Genomic DNA, 13,430 nt, shown 5'->3' on the forward strand with positions numbered 1-13,430 from the left:
GTTGCCCCGCCAAGTCAGTGTGTTAAAGAAGCAATATTTCTACTTTTACCTCCTGGTGAATCCATACCCAAACATTTAAGAAGAATTAACCTAAATAGTCATCCACCCAACCGCCTAAACTAAAAATAGCCAGCGAATGTATAATATATGTATAATCCACATAAAATACATGTATAACCGTATATAATTAGTGTATAATCTATGTACACCGGCTGGAGAAACTAAACGGTGAATCCGACGGGCTATTTGTGTAAAGATCCCAACATTTAAAGGACTGTTTGATTCTCTCTTTTTTCATATGAGAAGCCACTGGAAGCTCAGATTCGCCTTCTTTCAAGCATAAGCTAAACCTCGCCATGGCTGCAAAAGCTTAAGTTGCCACGCCAAGATACAGCAAAGCTCAACCATCTGATGAGTAAAGAACGAAAATCTTCACTGCCTCATTTGAACTTATTCCTAAAGAGACGTCTGAAAAGGGGGAAATTTTGAGTGATTATTGGCTACTGAGTATGCCAAAGAGGGGCAACCACTCAAAGAACTCCCCATTGAGGCTCAGATGTGTTGATAAGACAAGAGAATGAAGACATAGCCATGACGTCTCTTTAGGAATAATAAGACAAGAGAATGAAGACATAGCTATGGCTGCAAACACCGGTTGCATGACCAGTGTTATCAAAGGCGCGCTTTAAGCGCGCTTAAGCCCTGAAGCGAGGCTCAAAACATGTTGAGCACTTCGCCTCGCTTAACGGGCGCTTCAGTGTTGTCACCGAGGCTCTAAGACATACTTTTCCTTGCTAACGAGCGTAATCCGGAAGACGCGACACTAAATAGTTGATATTTCACTTTATCGTAAATTTTCTTCAATTTCTTTGTCCATATATTTGGTATTCATGCATATAGATATTAGTCTTGGACTACACATACATATTTGTAGTTTTTCTCCATTTGCGCTTTGCGCTTAAAGCCCCAACAGACCTTAGAGCTTTTTTGCGCTTTTCGCCTTTGATAACATTGTGCATGACACAAAGATCACTTGCCATTGCCCCCGCCATGTCAGTCTTTTAAAGAAGCAATATTTCTACTTTTACCTTCTGGTGAATCCATACCCAAACATTTAAGAAGAATTAACCTAAAAAATCATCCACCCAACCGCCTAACCTAGAAATAGCCGGCGGATGTATAATTATATGTATAATCCATGTAAAATACATGTAAAACCGTATATAATTAGTGTATAATCTATGCACACCGGCTGGAGAAAGTAAATGGTGAATCCGACGGGCTATTTGTGTAAAGATCCCAACATTTAAAGGACTGTTTGATTCTCTCATTTTTCATACGAGAAGCCACTAGAAGCTCAGATTCGCCTTCTCTCAAGCATAATCTAAACCTCGCCATGGCTGCAAAAGCTTAAGCTACCACACCAAGATACAACAAAGCTCAACCATCTGATGAGTAAAGAATGAAAATCTTCACTGCCTCATTTGAACTTATTCCTAAAGAGAGGTCTGAAAAGGGGAAATTTTGACTGATTATTGGCTACTGAGAATGCCAGAGAGGGGCAACCACTCAAAGAACTCCCCAAAGCTCTCTGAATCCAGCAGCCACAGATTGACTGAAACATTTCTCTCCGTATCAAGTACACTCAAAGTAAGATTATAGAGAGAATTGAGGCTCAGATCTATATATGCTTTAGGCAAAGAAAGTACAGCCACGCCATGGCTGCAAATACTGCCAGTTGCATGCAATAAAATTACAAGCATCCGGGTCAGTGCCCCGCCAAGATACAGGTCGGGTACTCTCTATGCTCAATGACTAGCTCAGGATGATGGATTGAAAGATCATCACCGTCTCAATAAGGCACAATTTTGGACTACTACTCATAAAGTTAGATAATGTAAATGATTATTCGGGACAAGTTTGGGTGTAATTTATGTATTGTCCCAATGTCGTATCAACATACATAACAAGGCTCAGATTCCAATTTAATTAAGCATTGGGTGTTATCAGAAACCGCCATGGCTGCAACCTCTCCGAATTACCCCGCCAAGATATGGCTCTTATCATCTCAATGCCTTACTCAAATTGCTCAAGAAAAGCTTTATCTTCACAGCCACCATGATTCATCCTGTTCTTATCTTTTGTTGTTTGGTTCATAAAGCAAACGAGGGTCTATCAAAAACAGCCTCTCTACCTTCAAGGCAGGGGTAAGGTTTGCATACACACTACCCTTCCAAGACCCCACTTGTGGGATTATACTGGGTTTTTTGTTGTTGTTGTTGTTGTCGGTTCATAAAGCAGCATGACAGCAGCAAGAGAAACATAAGATGCAACAGCAACAAAAACAACATAGGTATCTAAAAAAGATCCATTTTTTACACGCATACCACATTTTTCAAAGCACCAGACATCCTGAGTTTGATTTCAGAAATTTGAGGCTCAGATACTGCATTTTGCTTGGATAAAGTGAAGGAAACTACGCCATGGCGGCAAAATCACCAGTTGCTTGCACAACGAGAGATTTGCCAGGCCAAGATGCGGGTTGAATTGTCCACAATGCCCAATTTTGTTAGCCCAGAGAGTGAAACGTTATTATCATCACTGCCTCTTTTGTAAAATTATTCCAAAGGAGGAAAAGGAAACACACACGCACACACAGATACACACACAGAGGTTCATCGCTAAAACTGTATACTGAAGAAGCATACGTTGTTTCGAGCATTTCATGAACAAGGGCTGTTGGTTTAGTAGCTACAGAAAATCACTGGCACAACAGAGAGGGGCAACCACCCTCAACAGAAAATCCCTTCCCTCTGTTGGCCTCATTTCTCTTTCTGGGCAGACTTTTTTTAGGAAAATTCTTGGCTCTCACCTTAAAAGTTCCGAACTTTCTTGTTCTCAGAGTTATAATTAGTAACCAAATACTGATCTCAACATGAAAAATATGTACCCCATCATACCAAAGACGCCATTTTAAAATAACAATACAATACAATGGGTAACAACCATCCAAACAAGCTATAAGAGTAAAGTTAGAGGCTCGGAACTGTTGATAAGACAAGAGAATGAAGACATTGCCATGGCTGCAAACACCGGTTGCATGACAGAAAGATCACTTGCCATCCGGGTTGCCCCACCAAGATTCGGGTCGCTCTCAATTTTCTTTCCCCATTAATTTGCTCAAAGAAAGAAGAGAAGACAGTATCATCACAGCCTCAGAATTCTCTAACTTCTGCTTAACAGCTCAACTCCTTAACATAAAGGACCACTTGAGGCAAAAACCTTCAACAGGGTGTGAAATGAATAATTTTTCCCTGAGATTTAAAGGGTTGTTTTGTTCTTAACTCTTTTTTTTGGGTTGAGAAGTCACTGGAGTTGCAGAGAGGGAAACCACCCTTTGAAAAATTCCTCCTCTCTTTTCTCTGACAAGAGTGGGTTGCTCTAGCGGTGAGCACCCTCCACTTCCAACCAAGAGGTTGTGAGTTCGAGTCTCCCCAAGAGCAAGGTGGGAAGTTCTTGGAGGGAGGAAGCCAAGGGTCTATCGGAAACAGCCTCTCCCCACTAGTGGGATTATACTGGGTTGTTGTTGTTTGTTGTTGTTTTCTCTTAGTTTTTAAGAGCCTCGTTTGTTCCGGACATTTGCTGGCTATTATAGCGAAGTGCTGTTATAGAGAACATATACTATAACATAACCTGAAAAATTGGTTCCAAAAAAAACTTGGCCGTTATAGTGAAGTGTTGTTATAGAGGATGGTTGTAACAGAGAAGTTTGACTGTATAAGTAGTGTATAATCCATGTATACTGGTTGGAAAAAGTAATAGTGAATCTGGCTGGCTATTTCTGTAAAGATCCCAACATTTAAAGGGCTGTTTGAGTCTCATTATTTTCATATGAGAAGTCACTGGAGGCTCAGATTAGCCATTTCTCAAACATAAGCCAAACCCTGCCATGGCTGCAAGCTTAAGAAGCCATAAGCTGCCACGCCAAGACATAGCAAAGCTCAACTATATGATGAGTAAAGAATAAAAATCTGCACTGCCTCATTTGAACTTATTTGCTAAAGAGTCGTTTGAAAAAGGGAAATTTTGAGTGATCATTGGCTGCTGAGAAGGCCAGAGAGGGGAAACCACTCAAAGAACTCCCCAAAACTCTCTGAATCCAGCAGCCTTGGATTGACTGAAACAGTTTCCTCCACATCAAGTACACCAAAAGTAAGATTATGGGATGAGAACTGAGGCTCAGATCTGTATTTATGCTTAGGCAAAGAAAGTCCAACCCCGCCATGGCTGCAAATACCCGAGTTGCATGCAATAAAATTACAAGCATCTGTGCCATTGCCCCGCCAAGATATGGGTCGGTACTCTCTATGCTCAATGACTAGCTAAGGATGATAGATTGTAAGATCATCACCGTCTCGATAAGGGACAATTTTGAGCTTTATCAAGTTAAGTATGTAAATGACTTTTCGGGACAAGTTTTAGGGTAATATATGTAATTTCCCTATGTCGCATCATGTACATAATGAGGCTCAGATTTAAATTTAATTAGGCATTGGGTTTATTTGAAGGGGATCCTTGGTATAACTGATAAGTTGTTGTCACTGTCATGTGACCAGGAGGTCACGGGTTCAAGCCGTGGAAACAAACTCTTGTAGCCTCTTGTAGAAATGCAGGGTAAAACTGCGTACAATAGACCCTTGTGGTCCGGCCCCGCGCATAACGGGATCTTAGTGCACCGGACTGTCCTTTTTTAGGCATTGGGTTTTATTAGAAACTGCCATGGCTGCAACCTCTTCGGGTTACCCCGCCAAGATACAGCTCTTATCATCTCAATGCCTAACTCAAATTGCTCAAGAGAAGCTTTATCTTCACAGCCACCATAATTCATCCTGTTTCATATAAAATAGATCCATTTTTTAATGCATACACTGTATTTTTATGCCATTGTTTACAGTGATTTCTTGCTGTTTGGTTCAAAAAACAGCACAATAGCAACAAGAAGAGAAACAGAAGATGCAGCAGCAACAAAAACAGTACGGGTATATAAAAGGATCCAATTTTTATGCCATTTTTTTTTTACAGATATTTAGTTTTCTCTGCCAACATACAAGCCTGTAACTATAATACCCAATTCCATTTTCTCTAAAAAAAATCATCATGAAAGCCTCATGATCATAACTGCTTCTTTTGCAAAATTACTCAAAATCAGGAAAAAACAAACACACACACTAGTTTCATAAATCAAGACTTCTCACGCCTTTCAGCTAAAAATTCTACACACATACACACACTAGTTTCATAAATCAAGACTTATTCAGGCCTTTCAGCTAAAAATTCTACACACATACACACACTAGTTTCATAAATCAAAACTTACACAAGCCTTTCAGCTAAAAAGTCTCCACACACACGCGCGCGCGCTTCTTAAATCAAGACTTACACAAGCCTTTCAGCTAAAAAATCTCCCCCCCCCCCCAGTTTCTTAAATCAAGATTTACACATGCCTTTCAGCTAAAAAGTCTCCACACATACACGCACAGAGAGAGTGAGTCTATAGTTCATAGCTTCTGCTTATGAGTAATTCATGAACAAGGGCTGTTGGTTTAGTAGCTACAGAAAATCATTAGCACAAACAGAGATATTAACCTCATTTCTCTATCTAGGCTGAGTTTTTTTTTCCAGGAAAATTCTTGTTTCTCACCTAAAAAGTTCCCAACTTTCTTCTTCTTAGAGGGATACATTAGTAACCAAATAAAAAATTCACCATAAAAATATTTTCAATTATATACCAAAGACACCCTTTTAAAATAACAATAAAATACAAGCAATTAAAAGTAAAATTGAGGCTCGGATCTGAAAATATCATCACTCACAGGTCACAGCCTCAGAACAAACAGTCGAAATCAGTCTTGTAAATCAGCAATAGTTTTACTTTTGCCCTCTGCTGAGTGCTTATTTACTGCTTGCTATTGGGATAGTTTTGCCTCGTACATATCGATATGGAAGGGTATTTTGGTCTAAATAAGTAGGAGAACATTAGATAATTAATCCAATTTGGCTCGGCGGAAATCTTTCTTATCGTGAGTTAATTAATTTGAAATACTAAGTTATGTCACTTATGGTATTTAAATATAGTGTTGGTATGGTGCAGGCAAATTATATAAAATGAATTCTTTTATCAGCATAGGAGAACTAGTTTTGTATAACCCAATATAAATGTCATTTTAATTATCTAGTTTTGTGCAACTTATTTTAAGTGTTATTTTAGTTATAATATGACTTTTTTTTATAGAAATAGATTAGAAATGTGTTGCGGTGGGATGGATAGGATCCGTCCACCCTTATTCGAGCCATGGATATTATAAAATCCTACCTATTAGGGAACGTTTCCTCCGTAAATAGGCCTTACGCGGTGCTTATTCGGACATAGTCAGACTCCAATACGAGTACCGGACACCAGATGGATAAATCCAACCAAAGAAAAGGTTAAAAATAACACATAAGCTCTGTAAAAATAACATAGTAATATTTTCTATGAACATTTTATTTTATTAAAACTGTTAGTGTATAAGAAATCAGTCTGTAAATGTATATTTGAAAGAGAGGGAAAAGCTGAATTGCTTTTGGTGAAAATTTGAGCATCGGCTTCTTAAACTTTTAATATCAAAATCCACATTTTTTTCTTTTTAAAATAACAATTTATTGTACTTAAAAATACTTTATAAACATGGTAGAAAAACTATTTCACTTCCTCTTTCTAAACATGGAAAAGGGCCAAATATAACCATCTATTTTCATATATTGTCTACATTTAACCTTTGTTATACTATCGGCCCAAATTTACCCCTACCGTTATACTATTGGGCCAAATTTACCCCTACAATCAGCAAACTTTTAAAAATACTCCTTTATCTGTTAAGTAATCCAAAATCTACAAAATTCTTTTTATTTAAATCACTTGTTGTTCTTCTTGCTCCATTATTTTCAAAAATTACTATTGATGTGAATGCTAAAGTTACTAGACTATACAAATTATTCATAATTTTTTTAATTACCAATGTACCCATTTCTCTTCCTGTAATAAATAAAATTGGTTTAGAATTTTATTTATTTTTCAATCATATACACACACCGTAGAATTTAGTGGATCTATTTATTGTGTATTATATGCAGTTGATCATCATGTATGTACATGTATATCCAAATATATTTTGTCATTGTCTGGTTAGTATAGAGTTCGATCGTCTAACTTAAGAGTACATATTGTGTAGGCATTTAATTAAAGCAGAGTTGAATTAGACAATATAAAGTTTTCGAGTAACTTCAACTTCAGTCACTAATACTTGCAAAGTCTCCATACATTTGGTGCAACGAATTCATTAAAATTTGGATGTTGTAAATAATTTTAGAATTTAGAAAAGCTACCTAGTTTAGATTTTTAAATTTACTATACTTTGTTTATTCGGTTGTATTATTTAATACTTTTTTCTCTAATTTAGAAAATAGGTAAATGCCAATTATTTCAAAAATAGTGGACCAAGAAGAACAACAAGTGAATTAAATAAAAGAAATTTGAGAGATTTTGGATTACTTAACAGACCAAGGGGTATTTTTAAAAGTTTGCTAATTGTAGGGGTAAATTTGGCCAGATAGTATAACGGTAGGGATAAATTTAGCCTGATAGTGTAACGGAGGTTAAATATAAACAATATATGAAAGTAGAGAGGTATCTTTGGCCCTTTTCCCAAGCACAACCACATTCTATTTCCGCAAGAGAAGTATTATGTACAAAAGATTTAAGCTATATACAATAACAATATAAAACATTTCTTATACTATTAGGGCTCGTTTGGGACGAGGGATAATTAATCCCGAGATTAAATTTGAGATGAGTTTATCTCGCGTTTGGTTGCGATAAAATAGTGGTATAACTAATCCGGAATTAGTTATCCGAGGATTGCAATGTTATTTTTTAATCCCATGATTAATTATCTAGGGATTGTTATCTCATCCTATCATAGGGAATATAAGAATAATTAATTATGGGATAACTTGTTTCCTAACAAAAAGACTTTTAGTGTATTTTAAACCGTTATAAAATATTGCTTTTTTTATAGGCTAGTCAACTAAAAGGGCTGCATTAACTTCTCAAGGGAAAACAGGAAAGGATCAAGTTACATTCAAAATGAACATCAGCAGAACACCTTAAAGATTTGACAATATATAATTGCAAAAAAGCTAATTTCAACAAAGGCAAACCAAAAAGGGTGAAAGCAAACTGACCAACTAAAACACACCCTATACCAAAACTTTTGCCTTTTATTGAACCTCCCAACTGTGGACACAAAATGGTGAATATTCAGTTAATTCGAACTTGAGCACGAATGTTGAATTTACATTTTTTCCGTCCCTTCTCTTTTTTCCGTTACTCCGAAAAAGGGGGGAAAAGTCGGATTCATCACCAATAACTGATTGGATCTCTATTCATTCCTTCTCACAACAATAACAGATACAAACATCAACGTTCGCGGTATATCTACATAATCTCTTTGCCTCTTTGATGGAGAAAAATTTTCTGCGCAACATCACCTTCCAATGTGACTAAGTAGGATACCTGCTAGAAATACTAATTGTTAAAACATCAAAAACATAATATAAGATGTTTGTATAAAATACTGAACCAGATTCAATATACTTACAATCTCTAGAGCACTAACTTTGTGAAGGAGGAATCCATTTACATTTTGCCTAAGAAAAACCCAAATGAAAAGAAAAGGTTATGTAATGGCAGTGGAAAGTGTACATTTGAGTCTCAAGAATCTATTGAGTATCAAGAAAAATACTCACATAGAGTAGGGCAGGTTCTGATTCACTTTAGTAAGCAAAGGTCCTCTATATCTGGCAGTTCCAGTTTTGGATTTTGCAATAGGTCTTTTCTCAACATTGTCATCACAAGCCTGTCCACTTATATATGCATCCTAAACAAGAAAGTGCAAAGTATGTAGGTTATACTCGTACCGGTTTCATATGTGAAACCACGGAAGGAACTCAATCACTACTAATTGGCATCTTTATTTATACATCAGTGACGATAAATGCATTTACCACAGTTTTAGCATTAAGGCAAAGCCGTGTCAAGAATATATCTGATTTGGGCGCTTAGCATATGTTTTGCGGGCACATGGATATTCGAGTTTAGAGTCTTCCCTTTGTTATTAGATTTTATGCATATAGAAAAACAGATTTTGCAGATGAACATGGTATCTGGTATTACAGTATTCCTCAGGTTTCTTGCTCTAAAAAGTTAGAATCTTGACTTACTACGCCGTACTTCAGAAATACGCCATGTAAAGACTGTAATTCGTGTTTTAGCTCTGTTTGAGTAGCATCGTCTTCACAGGCTACCAATGGATGAAGTCCGACAGCAATGCACCTACATTTACATGGTATCACTTTAGTCACATAGGGAGGTCAGGCCACAACTGCTGAGGCAATGCGATAGCATATTTTCTCTATGGAGTAAAACAATGCAGTTTGAAGGTACCATTTGCTTTCACTATTTTTAAGTGTGTCGATCAGCCATTCTGATTGCCTATCTCCAGCGCCATTTGAAGCATCCTAGAAACAAGAACAAGAAAGTTAAAAGTTTACTGTAAAAGCTCTGAGCAAAGGGCTGAAACCAACTTCCAAGCCTTGTCAAATGTAGGCATGACAATAGCAGTTTTGTAAAAGATCCATATTTGATTTTCTCAGAAACCAACTTCCAATATCCACAGAAAGAAACGAAGCACGATAGGAAATCAGTTGGTGGAGAGGCTGAAAACAGAATCCAGCAATGAGATAGCTAAGACATAAATAAGAGTCTGTTTGGATGAGCTTATTTTAAGTGACTTTTAAGCCAAAATAGCTTTTAAGCCATAAGTTAGGAATTCTAGCTTTTGGCTTGTTTGTCATTTTAGCTTAAAAACAAGTGTTTAAAAACACTTTTTTACTCTATCCAAACACTACAAAATGACTTAAAAATTATTTTGGCTTAAAAGCACTTAAAATAAGCCAATCCAAACGGGCTCTAGGCCATAAGCAATTTCACACTCATTAAAAGTATAGCTGCTTACAAATGTCTTCATTCTTCTAAATGTAAATATGAGGGTACCCTTCCAGTGGCGGACACAAGTGGCTTCACAAAAAAATAATACTGTGTATATGTATAAATTAGGATTAAAACTGTGTAAATTTTGTTTAAATATTTTATTTGAACCCACTTGACAACTACTATTTTAAGACTAAATTTATATACTTATAAGATTGAACCCACTTGCACAAAATCTCGGGTCCGCCACTGTACCCTTCGTTGTATGTATCATGTCAAATGGGAAAATAAAAGACAAATAATGTCAAGGATGACAGTTGAAAGTTCTTAAAGAACTCTGCCTACTACCACAATAGGCATAGGAACACACTTAAAAGACTATCAATCCAACACAAGCTGAAATTTGACAAGTTATCTGACTTCTGGTGTTGAACCTCCCAACAGCTTTCAAAGGTATTACTATATAATAACCTTATACTGGTCGGATAGATTAGAGGCAAAGAAGCTAGAGATTAACTATCATTCAGACGTTATGTAATTATATTGATGTAACTAAGGGCCTTTGGAACAAACTTTCTAAATTTTCACACAACAACATACCCAGTCTTATCCCACACCGTGGGGTCTGGGGAGGGTAGTGTGTACGCAAACCTTACCCCTATCTTGTGAGGATAAAGAGGTTGTTTCCAATAGACCCTCGGCTCAGGAAAGCATAAGCAAATTGCTATAGACATATCAAAAGTAAAAACCATTCACACTACAAAAAATAGGGAAAATCCCGAGTTTTTAGTAGTAACGAATGGCACAGACCCAAACCAAAGGGAATGAGAAGATGACTCTGGGCACAAATATGTTTTTTCCTTTGGGTAATCCAATTCACATGCTGCCTCCAATATGAGTTCTACTTCCCTATCTGAGGCAAGCCTCAAGACTTCCTCTTGAAACATAATCCCGAATCCCCACCACCTCCAAAAGAAAGAGGAGGGAAGGGAAGGGGGAAGGCGGATAACGATGAAAAGCTAGTAGAGCTTTGAAGTAAATTCATCTTGGAATTGACACCATCTGGAAACGTGCGCAAAAGGCCAATTTAAACAGATAAAAGAAACAAGTGTTTACCACTTTACCTCATATAATCCTGTATCCACAACTATAATATCTAAGCTTCCATGAGCAAACTTGAATTGCTCAAGGTAGTGTTTCACCCCTCGTCCTTTGAGACCTCGCGTAGAGTACCTACAAGTTGAGGATGGCTGAAGTAAAACCGCAAAGACAATCCAATTCAAATGATGAAACACAGATCTAAAAGATAAAATGTTAGCCCTGGAGAACAAACTGTTTATTCATAGAGGATCATACCATGGAATCTTCGTAGAAGGAAAATGCCGAGTAGCCTGCCAAGCAGAAAGTATCGTGAAAAATATGAATTAAATCCAAACAATGGTCACTAAGTAGGTGATAAAGAAATCTAAGTAAATTATCTAATTTTGACACGATCCGTTCAGTAGCTGCATGTTAGATCCTAGACTAGCATCGCTGCAATCAAATTCCTCTACCACTGAATTCTGCACTTATGAAGTCATTGGAGGGCTTACATTTTGCACGAGTGGGTCATCTTCCCCAAGTTCGCTTACGTTGATAACAAATCTTGCATTGAACTTCTTTGCTACCTTCTGCACCTTCATTCAATATAAGATTCCAGCAAAAATGGATCAGCCAAAAAATGAACATGATACAAAAGAGATGACCCCGATAACACATGTTTCACTTTAACATCACAGCAAAAGAAATAAGTCAGTCTTCGTCAAAAGAACAATCATTTAAGCTCATTTCGTACGAATACTATACGAAATAAAAATAAAAAGTACTAGAAATTCTCTATATTTTCTACTGACATAGTACCTAATATAAACGTACTAACATGACTAAAATATGCTCCCAACTAATTGATATTGCATATATAAATATTTTTCTTCCATTGTGCCTATTCTTTGCTAAGTCTGCATGGATTCAAAGAGATTAAAGGTCTAAACAACCTCTTTCTATATGGTCTACCTCGTCCCCTTTTAAATCCTTAGCATGACATGACTAAACCATATCAAGCAATCGTCTCTCATTGATCATTTCGAATCTTGTCTAATCGTGTATGAGCGCACCTCCAAATGATATATACGAAATTCTGAATTATTCTACCTCAGCATAGGGGCGAAGCTACATGTCTTAAAGGGCCTTCCGAAAATTATACTGCGCATATAGGTAAAATATTAGGTTTAAGATATATAGCATTTATTGAACACTCGTTGTCAGGAGAATTTTTTCCACTTCTTTCAAGTTTGAATACCCTTGAGAAAATTACTCAACAAAATAATGCAAAAAGGATAGAAATCAGAGTTGCTAAATCTTCTACTACAGTGAAGTAACTGGCAATCTTCACCAAACCAAAATTCAGCTTAAAAAACCATGTCCCAACAAGGAAAATTCAAGAAAAATCATTCCTTTTGACAAATAACAAAAGAAAAAAAATTCAAGATTAATTGAGAAACTGACCTGCTTGAGAAGAAGGGTCTGTTCTTCAAAAGGCCTAACACCTCCTGTAACACTGATGAAATATATATCCATAGGAATATTCTCATTTCCATTCCTTAAAATTGGCTTCTGATTTTGACACAAGTTGAGAACAAGGTAAAGAGATAAACATAGAGAAACTTGAGTGACAAGTGTACAAACCCATGATTTCTTCACCATTATCAAATGAAAACCAAAATTTTCTTTGTCCTTCCGTCTCAAGACTATGTTTTTATTGCAGATTATAGGATTAACTACTTATATTATTGTAATGGAGTAAAATTTAGACGAGTCAGAAATCTTATGGCATTAGTGTTAGAACTTGTTGCTGTCAGATTGCACATGATGTACCACGTGCGATTTCCAGAATCACAAGATAAGAATTTTGGTACGTAAACATTTTTGAAGTACTAAGTATGTTTTTGGAACACCTTTTTTGTTTTATACATATTGTTTTGGTTAAAAACCTTTATTATTATCAAATAAGAGCAGTCTTTTTCTCCAAAATAACTAAACTACGTATCTCAAGAAAATTTTCTTCAAAGAGTTTTTTCTAAAAATTGTCCACTTGAATGTCACAATCAGTAACAATTGTTAGCTGTAGAGTATAGCAATCAATACATTACATATAAATAATTGATGAGATCCCTCCGGTCCGAGCCAAGGTCTCGAGTTCGAGCCAAACGTTTCCTCCATTAATGGGGCCTATCCGAAGCAAATTCGAATTAATCGGATCAGTGAGTATCGAAAACCAAATGAATTTTAAAAAAAAAAGTTT

At 36.6% G+C, this 13,430-nt stretch overlaps 1 protein-coding gene and 1 long non-coding RNA gene across 3 annotated transcripts in view; one reads left to right on the plus strand and one right to left on the minus strand.

The window, feature by feature from the left end:
- LOC138893254 (uncharacterized) overlaps positions 1-8,486 on the plus strand; it is a 48,854-nt gene extending 40,368 nt beyond the window's left edge. The window contains exon 2 of the long non-coding RNA XR_011408283.1: positions 8,197-8,486. This is a non-coding gene — a long non-coding RNA (uncharacterized lncRNA). The remainder of the gene's footprint in view (positions 1-8,196) is intronic.
- LOC104088376 (uncharacterized) lies at positions 8,123-12,941 on the minus strand. 2 transcript variants are annotated; one of them, XM_009593033.4, is made up of 9 exons: positions 12,635-12,941; positions 11,683-11,766; positions 11,447-11,481; positions 11,215-11,323; positions 9,545-9,618; positions 9,322-9,433; positions 8,848-8,978; positions 8,700-8,748; positions 8,123-8,614 (listed from the first exon to the last, which is right to left on the minus strand). In XM_009593033.4, exons 1-9 carry the CDS (start codon positions 12,830-12,832, stop codon positions 8,537-8,539), a joined length of 870 nt encoding a protein of 289 aa, XP_009591328.1. In that variant the 5' UTR covers positions 12,833-12,941; the 3' UTR covers positions 8,123-8,536. The 2 variants fall into 2 exon arrangements, with proteins under 2 accessions (XP_009591328.1, XP_009591329.1); XM_009593034.4 differs by having other exon boundaries at positions 11,683-11,760; positions 12,635-12,919.
- Positions 12,942-13,430: the final 489 nt, after the last annotated feature.

This window comes from Nicotiana tomentosiformis, chromosome 6 (assembly GCF_000390325.3).
Source record: "Nicotiana tomentosiformis chromosome 6, ASM39032v3, whole genome shotgun sequence".
Taxonomy (NCBI): domain Eukaryota; kingdom Viridiplantae; phylum Streptophyta; class Magnoliopsida; order Solanales; family Solanaceae; genus Nicotiana; species Nicotiana tomentosiformis.